General features: G+C 46.4%; 1 protein-coding gene across 1 annotated transcript in view; it reads right to left on the bottom strand.

The window, feature by feature from the left end:
• Positions 1 to 20,000, bottom strand: part of LOC147031407 (neuronal PAS domain-containing protein 3-like) — a 160,484-nt gene that overhangs the window by 62,494 nt on the left and 77,990 nt on the right. Inside the window, exon 6 of the mRNA XM_085862600.1 lies at positions 742 to 950. Coding sequence (XP_085718726.1) covers positions 742 to 950 — 209 coding nt within the window. The remainder of the gene's footprint in view (positions 1 to 741; positions 951 to 20,000) is intronic.

Raw genomic sequence — 20,000 nt, 5'->3', positions numbered from 1 at the left:
AGCTCTGTTCACCTCAGTGTGACCTTAAAGAAGTCACACCTGGTCACCTTTTGGCAAGATACGGGTCACCCTGCAGGTGACATTGGTTTATTTTTATTTGTTTGTTTGTGTGCAGGATATCTCAAAAACTTGTGGATGGATTCGGACTAAACTTGGTAGACGGGTTGGGTGTGTGACCACGACAAATTTATTCGATTTTGCTGAAGATCCGAATCCGGATCCGGATCTGATAATTTTTGAAGTGCTTCTTCACCATTGAGAGATTGGGCTAAACTAATATATAACAGGATATCTCAAAAAGTTGTTCACTGATTCGGACGAAACTTGGTGGACATGTTGGGTGTCTGACCATGACAAATTACTTCGATTTTGGTGAAGATCCGAATCCGGATCTGGATACGAGAATTTTTCATTTTTGAAGTGATTTTTCACCATTGAGAGATAGGGAAGCATGATATTTGAAAAATGTATTGGGTCCGATATGTTCTCGTGGATCAGGGATTATGTGGCAGAGGTATGCGCTCTACCGAGCGCCCTTCTATAGTTCCCAGTATAAATTAATCAGAAATGCCAAACACGATTCTGTAAGATCACATAACATGAAAGTTACATAACCTTACAGATTCGTTTTGGAAAGTTACGAAAGTTACGTGATCTTACTATACACACATGCACAAAGAGTGAAAATGTATGCCAACATAAACAAAAACACACACAAATACTGAAGACAACATTACTGACCTGCTTTCACAGTAAATTATCTTGAGGTCAAGGTTGAGACGAGTCACAAACATCTGTGAGTCAACTCGTATTTCTGATACTGTTGGAGGTGGCAGGGCATGTGCCAGAGCTACGAGACCCAGCACAGGCTGGGGAGTCGGAGCTGAACTGCATGTTGGGCCACTAGATGTCTCACTCTTTGTGTGAAGACGCCCAGTAACGTGAATGACCTGCAAAATGGGAACATATACACAATGGGAACTGGCTCGTCTTTAATGTTCCCATCTGAACCCCTGGCTCGTGATGCGGGTGTAACCTTGGTTAAAATTCCATGTACACTGTGTGTTTGTCTGTTGTTTACTTATTACTGAAGTCATATTGATTCAAGTAAAAGTGAATTGATGTCGATTCCTGTCTTTGTCCTGACTATAATTTGTGTTTCATCTCCTAAATAATCCTTTGGGGTGGTCCATATCTTATGCAATGCACTTTTTCAGCAATTTTAGACACCTGCATATTAATATGCTTGGTTGTTACACCCGCACATGCCCGCCCTCCTTACCCCCACACCCTCCACAACTCTCTTACCTCCATAACACTTGGCCAAAAACCTCTCCCCACAAAATAATTACTTAATGCTTTGTAAGACACCTCCTACCCCCACCATAAGAAAGGAAGAAATGGGAAAAATTAAAGTTAATGGATAATAAACGGTGTTATTATTAACATCAAAGAGCATTCTTTTTCTCATACTCAAAGAGAGGTTAACGTCGCTGTGTTAGGGTTGATGTCATTCATGCAGGCACAGTTTAAAGAGTGCTCTTCCACCATGGAATGGCGTACTGATTGATACGTATCACAGCTCGCCTTTATTCCTGGCGCACAGCGGTAAGTGGGGCATTTTTCAGCATAGTGCAGGGATCATGCCATTATATTCATGGAGGGAAGGCATTAGACACACGAGGAGACTATTTTGTCCTTTAATCCTGTAGCACATCCTCACTTCTGCGCTCACTCTGACTGTTGATTTCACCTAACCCCAAGGCGGAAATTTCGCTCTATTACCAGAACACAATGGTTTCCTCTTCAACAAATAAAATAAATCTTGCACCATAATACCCAAGACTGACATATAATTGGTAAAATAGTATGCAGTGCACAGATCTGTGCAAACTATAAATCTTTGCGCACAATTCATGTCATCATCAAGCTAAAGGACAGGATTTGAACTTGTAACAAATCTTGTAGAGAGAAGTGTTTCACATGTAAGGACATTGGCAAATTAAAAATTCGTGAAACTGGAAGAAATATTGAACAAGGTGAGATAGATGAACACTGCAGAGAAACTTGGTTTGGCAAAATTATACAGTCAGCTCTATTACATACCAATGCCTGCAGTTTGACTTCAAATTTGACCTGGATGGGAGCTGTATCCTGAACACAACACCAAACAAACATCGAAGATTGGTCCTCAAGGTGTGGCATATTCCAATGGTCGAGTGGGTGTTCGAACTGGGGAGATCTTGGATGTACCCAATTCAGTTCACCCCTCTGATGTAGCCAGCAAGAAATAAATGCTGCAAACTATATCTGGGCAAAAATTAGGAAACAACAGCGATCGATGCCCATAAACACCACAACCACATATGCACAACATGCATCGGTGAACCCACAAATTATGGAACCAACAGGTGACCACACTGCATCCAGACACCCAGACAGCCAAAGTAATGCCCCAGGAGCATGACAACAAGAAAGTGTGCACACAACCACTTAATCGCACGCATATAACATCAGGTCCCATCAAATGAAAAACACTTGGTGCAACTCACTTGGTCAACCAAGACCAATGAGCTTTCCAAAGAAGTCAGACATAAAGTGTGGAGAAGCACCATTCAGGAGAGGGTTATAAGAAGATTTCAGTCACTCATTATCCCTCTGAGTATGGTGAAATCCATCAATTGGAAGTGCAAGACGCATCATACCACCCAGACTCAACCCAGATCAGGTCGCCCATCCAAACTCCGCAGGAAACACAATGTCACCGTAAATCCAACAATGACAATGAAAAATCTGTAAGGCTCTATGTCCAAGAAAGAGGTTAGTGTTCATCAATCAACAGTATCCCATTCCCTTCAAAAAGCTGGCTTCTATGGATAGACACAAGAAAGAAGCCATAACTGAAAAAGCCGCATCTAAAAGCTCATGTGGAGTTTACGAAAAAGCATCTTAATGATACTGCAGGAATGTGGATAAAGGTTTTGTGGTCAGACGAGACAAAAATTGAAATTTTTGGTCAACGTCAAAAGCATTACGTCTGGCACAAGACTAACACTGTATCTCAGTCAGTCAACACCATCCCTACTGTGAAGCATGGTGGTGGCAGTATCATGTTATGGGGCTGTGTTTTTTTATCAGCAGGGACTGGCAAGCTTGTCAAGATAGCAGGGACAATGGGTGGTACAAAGAACAGGAGAATCCTTGATAACAAGCTCAAATGAGCTAAGATCCGCATCCTCTTAATGATGACGAAATAAAAACGAATATGATGTCATTGTGATGCATCAGGTTTGACATAAATTATCTGTGCTAATGCCCGGCTTCATTCCCACAAACAAAATTCAAACAGCTTGCATAGTTTCGGAGATAATGGTATAGGCGATTTCCATTAGCGGCGATATTATGACGTCAACTTTTTTCTAGGAAGAATTTCCAAAATCGGAGATGGTTACTGCCTGCGCGTGGGCTTTCTGCATATACATGGCACGTTTCACGAAGATCCGATGAAAACTCTGGGTTGTGAAACAAAAAATGACAAAAAATAGGAATGACGTCATAAAATTGATATGACGTGATAAAAATTGATATGACGTCATAGTGATGTATCATATGTGCGGTAATTAATCTCTGCTAATGCCCTGTTCAATTCCCGCAAATAGAATTTGAAAAGCTTGCCTAGTTTCGGAGATAATTTTTTCGGCAATTTTCATTAGCGGAGATATTTTGACGTCATAACTTTTATTGTGGGAGGAATTTTCAAAATTGGAGATGTTTACTGTCTGCGCAGGGTATTTTTACATGTATATGCCAAGTTTCAGGAAGTTTTGATGAAAACTGTAGGCTGTGAAACAAAAAAGTCCACAAGTAAGAAGATGAAGAACAACAACATGAGTAAGACTTAGAGATCCTCCATGAGGATCTAAAAACCTGCTCGAGTCAGCCATGAATCTCAAACGGAGTAGGAGATTCACATTTCAGCAGGACAATGATCCGAAACACAATGCTAAAGCTGCACTGGAGTGGCTGAATACAAGAAAATAAATGTTCTTGAGTGGCCTCGTCAAAGTCCTGACTTGAAACCAATTGAACCTTTATGGCGAGACTTGAAGACTGCAGTCCATCAAACGTTCTGGCCAAACTTGGCAGAACTGGAGAAACTTTCACCTGAAGAATAGGAAAATTTTTTTACCATCTCATGTGCAAAGCTGGAAGAGACCGACTCAAAAACACTCAGAGCAGTCATTGCTGCAAAAGGTGCTTCCACCATGGACTGACTGAAGGGGCTGCATACTTTTACAAGTGAATTTTGATTTGTGCATGTTTTTTTCGGTATTCCTTGCAAGTAACCTCCTTAAACTATAACACTGTTTAGTTTGATCTCTCCAGTTATGGATAAAAATGTGAAATTGGAAAAATTGTTTCCACCTAATTTGCGATCATCATACTATAATTCACCGATTATGTCTGATAAAGACTCCAAAACCGCTGAACGGATTGTCGCCACTTTCGGCATGCGGTTGCTCTGTGGTCTAATGTGCATCATTGGCTATGTGAGATCGTGCCAGATGGACAGGTTTGGGAATTTTTGACGATTTTCTAATTTTTACATTCGTTTGCACGGCAACGTGTGACGTCACCGCTGAGGCATAATGACGTCATGACATCGGTCATTCGCTAACGTCATTACGTCTGTCGTTGACAGACCGTCACCACTGAGAGGCGTAATGCCACTCCATCTGTACAAAAACTACCTATACATCTGGACAATGAACAGACCGTGCTATTCCAGCCTGGTGAAGGAAACACTCTTCTATCCAATGGCCCGCCAAATACCAAGTTGACATCGTTTTTCAAACTAAATCAAAATAGTGAACTGAACATTACATATTGAAACGTTTTCAAGTACTTTACATGGTCCGGAAATACCTGGAAGAGGCAGGCTCATGTGACAAGACTGTACCGTGATGAAGAATCTGAGATGAATGATCATCAAAAGGTTTACTCAGACACGATTGGTCGCATTCCGGTTATCAACCTCTCTTCCAAACAGAGCGAGTTGTTCTATTTGCAGATGTTATTACACATAGTTGCTCGACCCACATCTTATGAAGATCTCCGTACTCACAATGGTGCAGTTTATCCGACCTATCAACTTGCCTTCCTTGCCTTGGGGTTATTAGATGATGACTCAGAAGTCGACAAGGCAATGGAGGAAGCTGCCTCTGTACGGTTCGGTTCAACTCTTCGCGAGGTGTTCGCTAATATACTCATCTTTGTCTGACCATCAAATCCAAATGAATTTTGGAATAAACACAAGCTTCTTCTCATGGAAGACCTTCTTCATAAATCTGGTGTAAATTTACCAATAGAGCCTATGACCCACACAACACTGTTGATGACACAGATGATTTTAGTTTGGCATGGATTAGATATTGAAAAAGACTTCCACATTCAACAGCTTGATCCAGTAATAGCGGAGCAATTGGAACCAGTCCAAGTTGTGAGTGAGGAAACTAACTATGATGTTCAGGAACAAAACGACTCTGTCTCTGCGAACAACGAATCATCTAACCAGGGTCGGCTATTCAGTGTAGATGCCCCAGGGGGTACTGGGAAAGCCTTCTTGCTGACGTTACTCTTAGCTCGAGTCAGATCTGAAGGTAAGGTTGCTCTCGCCACGGCGATGAGCGGAATAGCGGTGACACTGCTCCCTAATGGCTGTACTCTTCATTCGCGGTGTAAGGTGCAATTATAAATCAAGGAAAATTCGGTATGGAGCATCACTAAAAGGGACAGCACTGGTATACTCATTCAGAAATGTCATTTCTTAGTTATTGATGAAGTTTCTATGTGTGATATATGTATCATCAAAGCAGCTGACAGAACATTCCGAGATGTCCGAGGAGTCGATAAGCCATTCGGCGGTATAACCATTATCTTCTCTGGAGACTGGCGGCAGATACTTCCAGTGATCAGACGCGGCGGACGGGCACACACTATTCGAGCCACGATTAAGTAATCTGTTCTTTGGAAACACGTCCATGTTTATCATTTGACGGTCAATATGCGAGTTCAAAACGCCGGCTACGATAATGAATTCGCGAATACTCTCCTTCAGATTGGCGAGGGTCGGCTACCTATCCTCTCACATGTCGGCAAATTCAAAGAGCAAATTGAGGAAAAGTACTTCCTACAAAATATAAAATCTCTCATCGATTTCATTTTCGACGACCTCGCTCATCACTATCGAGATCCTACGTGGCTGTGTAGCAGGACTATACTGTGCCCAACCAATGATGCCGTCACATAAATAAATACAATCATACTTCGTGAAATTTTCTAGGCAAGGAAAAAATTTATTTCGGTAGTGACAAAATCATTGATGTTGAGAATGCGCATCAATATCCATGTGCGTTTGTGAACTCTATCTCTGCATCTGGAATGCCGACTCATAAATTACGGTTGAAAATTGGGGCATCAATGATGCTACTCCGGGAACTTTGACCCAAAAAACGGACATTGTAATGGAAGCCGATATATCGCACAGAACCTATTTCCGAGTATCATAGATGCACGACTATCTACCGGACCCCATACTGGGAATAAACTCTTCATCCCTCAGATACCAATAGTACCATCAGAGAACCTATTTCCATTCCAAATGCAAAGAAAACAATTTCCTGTCCGTGTGTGTTTAAGTATAACCGCGAATAAGGCCCAGGAACAAACATTGAAAAAAGTTGGACTATATTTGAAAAGTGATTTTTTCAGCCATGGCCAGCTCTATGTCGCCATGAGTGGAGTGGGAAATAGTGGCTATATCAAAATTCATGCAAATCCTAGGGCGTCAGGAAATACTCTTATTAACAATGTAGTATACCCTGAAGTCTTATGAATGATCAATCCTAAGAATAAATAAAACAACAATTGGAGGCAACCCAAAATTGTTTGCATTGTGCATTTTTTGTGCTTTTCATTTCATGTGTCATAATGACTGCCCGTAGGGCGGGTACTCTTTTTTTTTTTGTATACCTTGTCGAGGCTCGTATGAGAGCTAATACACAACGCACATCAAGGAAGGCATGGGAAAGGAGGGGAGGGAGTGGGAAGGACAAAATAGTGGGGAACAGAGACATTTGGAGATCTGTGGAAGGGAGAGGGATGGGATGGGGAACATTGGGAATAGAAGATGGACATTACAGGGACTTTTAGGAAGGAAAGCAGGGAATTTGAAGGAGGTGGGCTTGGGTGGATTATCGGGGGTAGAAAAGATCGAGGATTTGGATGGGGGATGATAAGTAGTGGTGGTGAACAGCTGTTTTGAAGGCCTGGAGGGAAGAATGGGAATGAATAGAGTGAGCGCGTTTATTCCAAAGGTGGGAAAAAAGAGGAATGAAAGAGTGAAGGTGAGCAGTGATTCGTGATTTTGGTAGTTTTACCAGAAGGGGGTTGATGGCAGATCTTGAGCGCCCTGCGGAAATGTGGTGGGGACAAATCGCAGAGAGAGCAGGGGGGGCAAGGCTGGAGAGGAGACGGTAGAAGACAAAAAGACCACCGACCAACTGCGGTGATTGAGTGAGAGGCCCAAAGACTCAGCCTTATTGCGCGAGATGCCAATGATCCGAAATGCCTTGGTTTCTACAGCGAGAAGCCGAGAAAGGTGGGAGGCAGGAGCACCAGCCCAGTGGAGAGAGCAGTACTCCATCAGGCTGCGGAGAAAAGCTTTGTAAGTGGTTAGGAGCTCAGGTGGGCCGAGGAAGGACCTTGCACGACGGAGGATTCCCAGTCGGCGACTGGCTTTGGAGGCGAGGTTTGAAATGTGGATTTCCCAGGAAAGGTCATGGCAGATAGTGAAACCCAGAAGCTTGAAAGAAAGGACTTCTTCCAGAGCATTGTTGAGAAAGTGGATGGTGGGGGGGGGGGGTTTCTAAATGGTCCTTTCGAAGAGACATAGTGAGAGTGTGAGATTTGTCCGGATTGAAAGACATGTTCCACGTGTTGGACCAGTTTGTGATTTTATCCAGATCAGCAGTGAGTGAAGAAGCTGCTGCTTGCCAGTCTGAGGGATGACCGATGGTACGGCAGAGGGTGGAGTCATCAGCAAAGAGATATAGAGGATTTTCCAGAGAGTCAGAGAGATCATTGATGAAAACCAGAAAAAGAACAGGGCCCAGAACGCCACCTTGAGGAACTCCAGCCTGGACAGGAAGGGGGGATGAAAGAACTTCATTTAGGGTCACACGTTGACTGCGACAGGAGAGGAAGTCTGAGAGCCATGAGTGGAGATGGCCTTGGATACCATAGAAAGAGAGTTTGGTGGGCAGGGCAGGGTGCCAGACTGTGTCAAAAGCACGTGATATGTCCAGGGATACGGCTCGGATTTCCTGTCTGGCATTGAGGGCTTCCATCCATTGTTGGGAGAGCAGAAGCAGCATATCCAGGGTAGAGTGACCTGGTCTGAAACCAAATTGATGATCAGAAATCAAGCCATTGGAGAAGACGAAGGATTTGATGTCTGAAGCGATGATGGATTCCATAACCTTGCTGATGATTGGGAGAAGGCTGATCTGTCGTTGCAGGGATCTGTTTTTGCACCTTTTTTGTGCAGGGCAGTGATGTTTGCTGATTTCCAAGCACCCTGAGAGGGGAAATAGAACAGAGAGAGAGGATGAGCAAGAGCAGAAGAGCAGGTTTTTAGGACACGTGGGCTGATGCCGTCTGGACCGGTTGCAGAATCTGAGTCGAGGTTTGACAGCAAGCTCTCCACCTTGTCAGGAGAAAAGGACACAGAGACCAGGGACAGTTGGGTGCGACTGGGTAAGGTGGGTAGAGAAAGTGATGGGCTTTGGACACAAGATTTAGCTGCAAACACCGAGTTTAGGCATTCAGCTTTTTCACGTGCGGTATCAGCAGTGCTGCCATTTGAGGTAAGGGAGGGGATGGAGGGGGAACATACACCAGAAACAGATTTGATTAGACGCCACCAGGATTTTGAGGAGGGAGAGAGGTTTGAGAGTTCAGACTTGAGATGAGAAAGATGTTGTTTTCTGGCTCTCCTGAGGGTGGATACACACTTGTTCCGAGCATTATGGAAGGAACTGAGATTGTCCTCAGTTGGGTTTGCTTTCCATGAGACAAAGGCAAGTTGTTTCAGGACAACTGCCTCACCACAAGCTTCAGTGAACCAAGGGCGGGAGGAAGGGTAGGACAACTGAAGACGAGAGGGGATAAATCTGTGCATGAGGGAGAGCAAGTTTCTTTGAAAGAATTCCCAGGATGAGTTGATGTTGGAGAAAGTAGAGATAGGAGACCAGTCTATAAGTTTGAGGGCTGCTTGGAGACCCTGCCAGTCGGCTTGAGTGAAATGCCAGACTCAACGGCGGTGAGGTGGTTCTCTGATAAGAGCCAGAGAGATGTCTACTTTGACAAGGACGTGGTCAGAAGAACCGCTTTGAGCAGAGGAAGAGCAGCAGATATTGTCAGGGAAATTTGTCAAAATCAGATCCAGAAGAGATGGAGTACCATTGGTTGAGATCCGGGTTTGGAAGTTGACCGATTGAGTCAGTCCCAATGAGTCGCAGAAAGCTTTTGCTGAGGTGCCTTGACAGGTGAGAGAGGTACCCACAACTCGCCAACTGGCATGATGACAATTGAAGTCGCCACATATGAGGAAGAGAGAGCTTGGATGAGAAGATAGAAGTTGGTCCATGTTTTCAGATAGTGAGGTGTATATGGAGTCATCACTGTTAGGTGGACGGTACAGTACACATATAAACATGAGGTGGGAGGTGAGGGGAAGCCGTAGCCAGAGGTATTCCTGGGGGTGTGGGGGAGTGAGGGCAGTGCATGGAGAGTGAGCAATAGAGTCTTTGATGAAGAGAGCAACCCCTCCACCAGGGCGAGGCTCAGGTCTGTCAAACCGGAGGAGGGAGTAACCAGGGAGAGATACTTGGGAATCAGACACGTCTTGGGGGAGGAAAGTTTCTGTTCGGCAGATTATTTCTGGTTTGTCAGTGGCAACCTGTATGGAAAGATCTGAAAGGTTTGAGCGAAGGCCCTGGATATTTGAGGTCCACACGTTTAATGAAGAGGTAGGGCAAGAGGCTTTGGGTACAGGGGGTGGGGGGGAGGGAGAGGGTAGGACAAGGGACGAGGGGGGTAAGGAGTGTTGTTGAAAGAGTGTGGGGGATTTCAGAATAGCTTGGGGAGGGGGCCGAATGAGGAGGAGAAAAGGCTCTGTAGTGCTGGGGGAGAGGGGCGATAAGAGAGGGGGAAGAAGCCAGTTGAGGATTTGAGGAGGTGGAGTGAAGAGATGGAGGTGAGAGGGCAGTGGAAGGAGGCAGCTTTGTAGATGGGAGGGGGGCAACTTTAGGAAAGATGAGTGAGGGGGATGAATGGTGGGAGAAAGGTGAGGGGGGAGTTTTTGAGAGAGGTGAGAGGGAGGCTTGGAGGGAGAAGAGTGAGATGGTTGCTTTGAGAGTGAGAGGTGAGAGGAGTGAGTTGGCACTGAAGTTGGAAAAAAAGAATGGTTGATGGAAAGTGAACATTCATAGCAAACTGGGGTTTTAAAAAGTTTTAGGTCAGTTCTGCGATTAAACACATTTATTGAGGGATGCAATAAAGGCGAATTCAGAGAATGGAGAGAAGAAACGCTGTAACAGTTGGATTTTTTAGGCAGGTATGAAGGAAAGGTCGAATTGAGAGCAGTCTGTTTAAATAGCAGAAGAGTAGTGCATTCTGATACAGTAAACAGTACCACACGTGTGAAAGAGGAAGATGAAGCATTATAAGAGATTGTTTTTGTTATTATTATTAATGTTTGAGAGAGTTTTCAACAGATTTGGTCATGGAAGTGTTGTAGAAAAAAATTGAGGAAGAAGAAGAGGAGATGAAGAAGATGAATCAGAGAAAGGTTGGGGGGTTTTTTTTCTATTGCATTTTATTAAAGATAAGAAATAGAGTGATTAGTTGGGATGGGGGACGTTAAGAAAGTGGGAAAGATAGAAATTGAAGATAATGGGAAGAAAAAACAAATAAACACGATCGTTCACCGAGGGGAACAAAGGGTAGGCCTCAAGTCTCAAGGATAGGCCTCAAGTCTCAAGGATAGGCCTCAAGCACCCAGTAAGACAAGATGGACAAAATCTCACAAAATAGCATGATTTTTGAAACAAAACCGAACTAGGAACACACAGTAACATGTAGGTGAGAAAATAAACAGTTAAAACGGGACAGATAATGACCGGAAACTTAACTTTGAGATTGTCAGCAGGGAGCCCCAAAGGAGACCTGCCAATGCTCCAAACCCAGAACCGGAAGTCATGCGAGTATATACAATTTGATGTCTGTCTGTCTGTCTGTCTGTCTGTCTGTCTGTCTGTCTGACAATGATACATTTGGTCGTTTCTTATCCAATCTCAACAAAACTTGAAAAGAGGATGAAGGGTCACACAGTGGAGGTTGGAGCGACTTAATTTGCCCCTTCCTCAAAGGGGTTTCCACCTTGGGCGATATCCGCGTCAAGGTGTATATCTGTGTTAAGATAGCTAATTATGGTGTTTTTCCAAGGCCACTCAAATAACAAAAGTAATAACAACACTAATGATAATGGCATAATATTAATGTTATTAACAAAACAATAATGATACGAGTAACAACCCCCCTCCATGGGGTTTTCCCTCCTTGGACAAATGCCGTGTTGACGTGTACACACAGCTTATCATGGCATTTTATGGGGCACACGAGCTGGAAGTAAAAAATATGACAAACCACAAAGATGTGTGATTAACTTTGGAAACAGCTGATGCTGTTCAACATGAAATTGAAAGGGAGGAAACCCGGGATGTGTTCAGTCACCAAGCAGCGAGCTATAGCACTTGCCAAGCCAGCTGTTCCTTATCAAGAGTTTTCATTGGAGTGCTTCCTTGAGTGCATCAGCCAGTTGGCAAATGCTCTACAAGAAACTTGGTAACGGAACACACATTCAACATTATTGAGGCCTGAGCCTAGATCTACTGTTATCTAAGCACCCCAGAGAGGATAATAACATGACCCTCACTGCTGCTCCCAAAGGCATTGGGTGTACGAGTATATATCAGCTGATCTCTTCAGGTCTTGTATTACCTTCCTCTTCATCTCAGCTGGGTTCCACATGTTGTGGCAACCATCAAAACAAGAGTATCTTTGGAATGTGATCATTTACCATCACGAAAAGATGACCGGCTCAATAAAGTCTCCTGTCTGAAAATCGTCCAGTGACTTTTCCTTCCTTAGCTCGAAACACTTCAAGCATGGACAATCCTACCTTCTCCACATCCTATATAATTCTCCCATGACATTAAATGAATGCCTCCTGGTATCTTACGACAATCAATGGCTTATTGGCTTCTCTTCTGATGTATATTGGCTGCATCAGTCTTCCTCACCACCACATTGTACACCAGATACCTGGTTTTTTGATGGTACGAGGTTTTCAAGAGAACAGTTTTGATTTTATGTGGGTCAAAGTGAAAATCACCCACAACATGAGATTGACAACTTCGGATTTCTCGAATACCGATTGTGTATGTACTCTATGAATCTTTTTTCGTTTGATTGCTTGATTAGTGCAAATTGGGGAAGACATTGATGCCTGGTGTTGACTTAATGGTTAGGGTGGTGGGCTTGTGATCTGAGGATGCTGAGTTCAAATCCTGCTCGGCTGTTGAATTGATACCAGGTGGGGTTGACTCTGCGTGTCATCCTTCCAAGGTCAGCAAAGTGAGTGCCAGCTGACTGGTATCCTGTGTTGGAGTGAGAACCCATCCAGGATTGTGCCCATTAGCCAAGGAGACTGCTTATGCAGCACCAACGCTCTGCACAGAGTATGGTCCTAATCCTAATGGATGGATGGATACCTTCTACGTCTTTGACATGCTCATCATTTGTCCCCACTCCGATGCTACCTCATAAGGTATACTGGTGTGTGCTACTGTCTCTTTGCTATCTCTGGTGGTGCTCACTGCAGCAGTTTGAACTGCAAAACCAAGTCAACAAATCATGCACCTGGTATTTGTTTCAATATAATGATCCTTTCGAGTTTTTCAATTCCACAGACATGATCTGAACACAATGATGTATGTGTACGTTTGAGATGAATATTTCTTCACACAGGCTTTTGTTTGTTTTGTTCAGGACAACATTTGGAAACTTTTTTGAGACACACACTTGTCGCACATTTTGGGAACATTTTCTGAATAATTTTCAGTTGTAAACATGTAGTGGCTGAAGATATGTCAGAGACCAACATTTGAAAATATACACCCAAATGAACTGGGACTTTGCTGGACTTTGGACTTTTATAATGTCCACGCTGTGCCACAATATATACAAGGAATAGAAAAATATTTTTTAATGCAAAAGGATGTAGTGATGGTATTCCAAAAACAATGAAAACAAAGAAGGGATGGTCACGATATATATATATATATATATATATATATATATATATATATATATATATATATATATATATATATATATATATATATATATATATACATATATACATATATATATATACATATATACATATATACACATATATATATATATATATATATATGTATGTATATATATATACATACATACATATATCTTCTTCTTTCGGCTGCTCCCGTTAAGGGTCGCCACAGTGGATCATCCGTATGATCCGCATAGTGATTTGGCACATGTTTTACACCGGATGCCCTTCATGACACAACCCTGGTCGCCTCTTACGACACAGGGATATGGTACACCTATTTTAACCGGGGTATACACCGGCCCAGTATACTGGTACTCATTTCGCCGACCTCGGAAGGATGATAGGCTGAGTCAACCCCCTGGTGTATTAATTCAGTGGCCCAACGGGGCTTGAACTCAGGACCTTTTGGATCCCAAGCCGCTGCCCGAACCACTGCGCCAACACCAGGCTAATATATATATATATATATATATATATATATATATATATATATATATATATATATATATATATATATATATATATATATATATACATATATATATATACATATATATATATATACATATATATATATATACATATATATATATATATATATATATATATATATATATATATATATATACATATATATATATATATATATACATATATATATATATATACATATATATTTAGATATATATATATATATATATATATATATATATATATATATATACATATATATATACATATATACATATATATATATATATACATATATATATATATACACATATACATATATACATATATATATACATATATATATTGTTGCGGATTCCGCGCCCGCCGGCGTGCTGACGGCCACGTAACTCGAATCGCGGCACGTCGCCCACCGGACGGACAATCCAGTCGTGACCCTCTCGGACTAACGCCGGGAACCAGTCACGGGTGGACCTTTCGGTCTCACCGCGATCGAGCCAATCAGCCCCCGCGTGGGATAGGGTTGCTCGCCAAATTCGACCTACCTAAGTACCCACGCGGAGGGTAGACCGGGCGATCGCACCTCGCCGCAGGTCGACTTCGGACACGGGCCACTTAAGCGACCCGTTCCGTACTATCAGAATAACCGAGCGGTGTTATCGTCGACCTCGACGGTTCGATTAATTATCGGGCGTATTCAGCCCACTACCAACCCTTTACGTGAAGCAAGATGAGGATTCAATGGAGGAAAAGACGAAGCGAAGCGGGAGAACAGTTCAATAATAAAGCACATTTATTCGCGGCACACGGGAAGCACAGATATTCAATTCCACCAAAAGCACACAGAAAAGACACAATGTAATTTACACAAAAAGCAAATGTAAAAGCGAAAACACAATGCAGAGCTAATACCGACTACCGAGCACACGGCAACACATACAATTCTACCTCACAGACGGCGCCGACAACACATACCCAAAACCAAGGAAAAGAATACCCCCAAGAATGAGGCGGGCCTGAGGCCGAGACCGGGTCGCGCCTACCCGTCTGGTGATGAGACGCGGAGCGGCGATGGCGCCCCAACTCCGCGGACCTCGCGGACAGTGTCTGGCAGGGGGTGGGAAAGGGGCCCCCTTGGTCGCACTATCTCAGCGCGGGGGGAAACAGGAGGGGGTTGCTGATGCTCGGGGTATAGAGGATCTTTATTATCCCTGGTGTGCGTCTCCACCTCGGCCAGGTCGCGCTGTCGGCCTCCCTCGGGTGCAGCTCCCTGCACGACGCGAGCACCCCCTCGTCTGGTGTCGCCGCCTTTCCACAGCTCGTCCCCTCCGTTCCGACGCACACGACGAGCACCTCCACCGCCCGCGAAGTCTTGACCCTCTGCTTCCGACTCTCCTACTCTCCGCCTCTGGACTCTCCGACTCTCCGACTCCTTGACTCTCTGACCTGGACTCTTCTTTGGACTCTCCTCTCTCCTGACTGACGAACACGGTCCTTTTATCCCCCCGTAGCTTCGCCTTTGACCCCCTCCCTTTGACCTTTCACCTCGCTCCCCATTGGCCCGAGAAAAAGTGGGCGTGAAGGCTTTTTGATCCACAAATTTGCATATATCGATCGTCCTGGAGGCGGGGCCAAATCGCCCCTCGCTCACCGATTGGACGGCAAAAAGTGGGCGTGTGTCGTTTTTGATCCGTTTTTGAAGCACAAAATCCGTGATTTTGTACACGCTGTTCGACGTGCGCCCTGCACGAGTCCAACACCGGTACCCACAGCGGGGCAAGAACGGTGGCGATGCTACGGTTGCGAGGTGTGACGTGAAGGTCGTGGCGGTTGTGGTGAAGCGGCGTTGTGGTTGGTGGTTGATGTTGTGGTTGTGGTGGTAATCATGGCGGTTGGTCCAAAATAAAGATAGTAAAAGAAAAACGGCTATCCTGAAGAGTCGCAGCTCGCATAAATGACATGTATTCCCACTAGACAACGGGTTTGGGCCTAACTACACATGTACTTACCGAGATACCTCACCTAAGGGACCTGAATGGTGGTTTGCGAATTTGGTAACCACAACACTACCCCTCCCCTTTTTACAGACTCGTCCCGAGTCGTCAAATTTTCGTGTGCCATCATGTGTAGTTTTCCCCTAGTACATTTTACCTACGGATCCCTGAGTGCGACATTCATGGTATTCGTGTCCCCAAAATAAATAACCTGAGGGCTGCGTAACTATCTAAACAAACTCACTCATACGGACGACTTAAATAAAATTGCCGGCGCTAAGACATACATGCCGGGGGCGCACTCATATTTACAGTACATCTTAACCTTAACTTACAAATTTTACACTAAACCATGGCCCAGGATCACTGAACTCTGCAAAAAAGAAAGCAGTTAGCAGGGAGCCAGGCTGCCCACATGCAGTCTCTGGCTCAAACAATGCAGGTGACAGGGAACGTAGCTGGCTGCTCACACGCAGTCCAAGGCCTTCCCTTTTGAACTGAACGCAGTGAACCACAACGGTGCATGGGCTGCACAACGCAGTCTCCGTGCCAGCTCAAGTGGCACACGCAATGAGCACAACGAATGGATGCATGAACACAAACACGGTGCACGGGCCGCCACTGCAGGCCCGTGTTGTAGCTGCCAACAGGGCAGTTCTTGCAGCTTGCAAACTGTTGCCTTGCGGATCCTGGCGCACATGGAAATGAACAGGGGGGGCAAAGCAAAAATTGAACGGGGCTGGTGAACAGGGGCAGTGGGCATGGCATGGCAAAGGTGATCAGGCAAACACAGCCCGCAGAAGAAGGCCGCTGCAGGCAAACACAGCCGGCAGATGAACTGGCCGGCACAGGCCTTGAAGTACCACAGCTGCAGATGATCCGGCCGGCACAGGCCTTGCAGCAAAACAACAGCTGCCGATGAAGTTGGCCGGCCTTCGCCTTGAAGCAAAACACGGCCAGCCGATGAAGTTGGCCAGCCTTTGCCGTTCAGTGGAGGTTGGTGGAGGGAGTGCGGTAGTGCTGGCCACTTGGAGGGCGGGCTCGGACCTACCTACCTGTCTCCCTCCCAACCTATCGCCTTTGCCTGTCACTGTACATACCCACTCCCTTAATTTGTCAAACCCCAATTTAGCCCCAACTTATTTTTTTATTGTTTTTATTTTTACTTCCCCACTATAAATCGTCCCCTAACCCCCTTTATCGTCCTTGTTCGGCTAACCTATCCTGTCACCTAGCCTACTCCCAACCCCTACGTTCCCTTCCCAGAGGGGAACAAGGGAGAGCTAACGTCCTGTGCCGAGGCCCAACGAAGCCTCAGAATGGCCTCCCCAGAGTTCGGCGATCTTTAACCAAAGTGGGTCCAGCGGCCCACAACGACAGCGAGGGGATGGATGGTGCGGAGGGGTACATCTCCATATCTACCCTAACCATTTAACTGTTAAACTACCCCGGGGCTTTCAACAAGCGCCTCTCGCTTAAAGTATTGGTTCTAACAACCCAGATTCCCGTCGCCTGTGTTGGTGTCCTTACAATTTCGGGCCTCGCCCCCCAATTTTCTCTCCGTGCCCTCACACGGTCTCCTGGCTGGGACACGTGGCTCCCTTTGGCAGGCACGACCCTCTGCCGATTCTCCCGCTATGGCACCCCCGGGCACTACACTGCCTCCGAGCCTACCAGCTCCCTAACACCGGGGAGTGCCCCCCATGGCACCTCCCCTGAAACGCACACGTGGCAGGCCGGCCTCCCGGGCCCCTTTCCGAGGGTCACCCGTGCCCACAACACTGCCCACGCGGCTAATGGCGCCCCGGGCCCCCGCACCAATCAGGCGCACCCGTGCCCACTACTCTATCCCGGCCCCCCCATGGGCCCATGGCCTACCGCGGCCGACTAGCCTGGTGCCCGGGGTACCCACTCAGCGATACTCACCTTTCGCAGCCACGCTCCCAAGCCCGTCAACAGGGCTCCTGCACCCCTCCAAATGGGTTTCGAGCCTACATTCCCACCAACAGCAAAACGACCTCCATTTTTCAATTTGACTAACCCAGCTAACTCACTCTACACTGACCCCGGGGGTCCCTTGGGCGGGAGTCACTCCTCCCCCCAATCACTCATCGCACCATGCATTCCCCATTCGCTCCATACACACAGACCCGCTGGCCTTACTCACTCATGTCTCCACCTCACAACTCACCAACTCTTCAACACCCACACCACTGAACTCTGCCATCCTTCTAACTACTTCCCCTAACTAACTCGTGCTCCCACGTCGTCCCTTAAACTAGTATCACGTTCCTTTTAACACTACGTAGCTAAACTACGTCCCCTCTACACATTCACTGTCTGTCACTGTTCTCAAATAAATCATTTTATTTCCCAACCTAAATCTGGCTACAATCCCTCTAACTAATCCATTCCACGGACTCCATGAGGACTTACCCCTGCCCCATGGAGTCGGTCTAGCTAAGCTAACCCTTCCCCCTAACTAGTTTCCATCCTGTGCCCAGGTAAGGGGGTCTTTCACCCCTTGCCCAGGAATCCTGGGCACCCGAAAGTGAGGCTTGCCCTTTTTTTTTTTTCATGCGCAGCACCTGCGCGGCAACTCAGAGCTCGCGCACTTTGCACCTGCCCGTGACGTCATGCAGCTGCACGTGTACCTCGTCCCTCCTTGGACGGTACCATCCGGCAGAGATACCCCTCCTGCCGGATTCCAACCCCACGTGCAGCCATGACGTCACCGTGCGCATAAAAAAAAAAAACACAAGCCCCACGTCTCGAGGGGTTCCCCACGCGAACACATGTGCTTTGCCCGTTGGAGCTTAACACACACGATCGCGTGGAGAACCCGTCCGGTCCAAATCCATTTACCTGCCTAAACTTTGTCCGTCCGCGGGATCGGCAAATCCACCGCGTGCGTTTCCGGACCGGGACTTCACTCTCGCAAGCGAGCACGTGGTGGTCTCGTGCGTTGCACAGCACGGACCTCGTGCTCGCGGCTGGGTGAACCCGGCACGGTCCCCGAAACAACTACAGCCGCTACCCGGCTTTCGTTTCTCCCATGTCGCCGTCGTCGCCATTCGACCCACGCACACCTGCGTGTTACGACGCACACAGTCCACTCCATCAAACTCACACCGGGAGACGCGGCTGCGTGCTCCCGCATGCCAACCGACATCTCCCTCACATACCGCTCTCTCACACACACGGTCTCCCTTGCACACAGCGACCTTGCACACGGCCGTTCACTCACGCGTGCCTCACTACTCACACAAACCATACTACTCACACACGCGGGGGCACTCAACCGCTGTGCCTCATCCACACTGGCCGTTTCATCCACACACGCGGGGGCACTAACCCGCGGTGCCTCACTCACTCTGGCCGTTTCACTCACACACACGGCCTCACTCACACACGGTGCCTCACCCACGCACGGCGTGCTGGGAAGCACGTACTCTGGCACCATCGCCACCACACCACTCACACACGGGGTCGCTTCCACACACGGGGACGCACTCACCCCTTGCACCACACACACAGGGACAACCACACTGGGGATTCGTGTCCCCACAAGGGTCTCCGGGGCCTCTATACCCCCCAAGCTCTCCGTGCACCCGTCCACAGCACTCCTCCCCTCAACCTCGCAAAGCACGACCGAACTCACCTGGTCGTGACTCGCCTCAAGGGGGCATACTCCCTCCCCTCGTTCCTGGAGGAGGCCATCCAGGTGCTCGCACTGGGTCTCTACCCAGTCCGCCAGCTCACCCCCATTATCCTCCACTACCTCTGTGTGTGTGTGTGCGTCACTTACCCCGTCTTCCTCGTGTAGTCTCTCCTCTATGGTTCCCTTCCCGGCTACCGTCACTGCCAACTCTTCACCCTTTACCTCCCTTGTCTCCACTATTATTATTTCCTTTGTCACGGCCTTCATGCCCGCCTGCAGGCTTCGGCCCATGTTCTGCGTCTCACCCCGCAGCTTTTTCATTTCCTCCTTCATGTTTGTTTCCATTCCGTTCATTTGCTGTCTATTCGCA

The sequence above is a fragment of the Eptatretus burgeri genome, chromosome 2 (assembly GCF_056783735.1).
Source record: "Eptatretus burgeri isolate ZD-2024b chromosome 2, Ebu_testis_v1, whole genome shotgun sequence".
NCBI classification, from domain to species: domain Eukaryota; kingdom Metazoa; phylum Chordata; class Myxini; order Myxiniformes; family Myxinidae; genus Eptatretus; species Eptatretus burgeri.
This window is presented reverse-complemented; position numbering and strand designations above follow the sequence as displayed.